Source organism: Lissotriton vulgaris, chromosome 1_2 (genome assembly GCF_964263255.1).
Source record: "Lissotriton vulgaris chromosome 1_2, aLisVul1.2, whole genome shotgun sequence".
NCBI lineage: Eukaryota > Metazoa > Chordata > Amphibia > Caudata > Salamandridae > Lissotriton > Lissotriton vulgaris.
In genome coordinates, this window is record NC_141686.1 from 224,133,894 (window position 1) to 224,135,436 (window position 1,543).

The 1,543-nt window shown below is 40.9% G+C and overlaps 1 protein-coding gene across 1 annotated transcript; it reads left to right on the plus strand.

Annotated features, from left to right (window-relative positions):
* The first annotated feature begins 296 nt into the window (after positions 1-296).
* Positions 297-1,232, plus strand: LOC147735084 (olfactory receptor 8U3-like). The gene has a single exon (XM_086952609.1). The coding sequence runs from the start codon at positions 297-299 to the stop codon at positions 1,230-1,232; it is 936 nt and encodes a 311-aa protein (XP_086808735.1).
* The last annotated feature ends 311 nt before the right edge of the window (positions 1,233-1,543 follow it).

The following is a 1,543-nucleotide window of genomic DNA, read 5'->3' on the forward strand; positions in this document are numbered from 1 at the left end:
GGGCCAAGGTAGGGTCTACATCTTCTAGTTTAATATCTAGTGTATCCTGAGGGCGTGAGAGCCTCTGGAACACTACCATAACTGAATCTTTTAGAAACAAATGTATATTAGTCTTACTAAGTTTAGCACAAGACTAATAAGCATAGAAAATGTCCATGTTGACGTACCTTTTACATTTGATGGTTTGCTATCAGTTCTATAGTTATCTAATTACTCTTTACTGCCCATTCTGTGTTCATGCACATAATAATCTGAACCGAAATGAAGGTAACACCTATTTCTTCTTTTCCTAGGGCATGGATGGCGAGAATTGCACCAAAGTCACTGAGTTTCTTCTTTTGGGAATCACAGATCGCCCATATCTTCATGGGATCCTATTTCTCATATTCCTTGTCATGTACACCGTAACTGTGGTTGGCAATATTGGCATTGTACTTCTAATACGGCTAAGCCCTCAGCTCCAAACCCCTATGTACTTTTTTATAGGTAGCCTTTCCCTTGTGGACCTATGTTATTCTTCAGTCATCACTCCAAAGATGCTGGTGAACTTCCTAGCTGAAAAAAATACCATCCTGTTCCATACATGTGCTGTGCAACTATTTGCCTTCGCCCATTTTGGAACCACAGAGTGTGTACTGCTCACAGTGATGGCATATGATCGCTACATGGCTATTTGCCATCCCTTGACATACACTATGTCCATGACTCAGAGAGTCTGCATACAGTTGGTCATTGGAGCCTTCCTTTGTGGCTTGTTGAACTCTGCTTTGAATGTCGCTGGTACCTTCCGCCTCTCCTACTGTGGGCCAAATGAGATCCAGCACTTTTATTGCGATTTCCTCCCTATTTTAGATCTTGCATACTCAGACACCTTTGCAAGCAAGTTAGTGCTCTTCATATGTGCCGACTTTCTTACCATGAGTGCTGTGTCAGTGATCGTGGCCTCTTACGTGTCCATCATCCGGAGAATCCTGGCAATTCGGTCCACTGATGGGCGGCGTAAGGCCTTCTCCACATGCTCCTCACACTTTACATGTGTTATCCTTTTCTATGGGACCATCCTTTTCATGTATCTCAGGCCCACTTCCAGCTACTCTCGAGATGAGGACAGAGTGGCTTCAGTATTGTACACAGTTGTTATTCCCATGCTGAATCCCCTGATTTACAGCCTGAGGAATAAAGAGGTTAAAAATGCCTTTGGAAGGACACTTCATAAACTACAATGTCTTTGAAGTTTACTGAAATACTTGTCAAAGTTTACATTCTGCTTTTTCTGTCAAATCTTCTTTACCACAAGGTGAAGAACCTTCTGCTTGAATATTTGTATTAATGCAACTTGTTTCTGCATTTACTTTACTTTATTTGACCAATTTACATGAGGATGAAGAGGCGGTGAACCCTCTGACCGTGTTCATTGTGATTCAAATAAGCAACAATAGTTTGGTTTTTTGAAGTGTTTACTGTTACTCAAACTATTCTCCAAATACTCTAAAGATTTTCCATTAACCATTAGGATAGCCAGTAGAACAAATATTTTTCTACA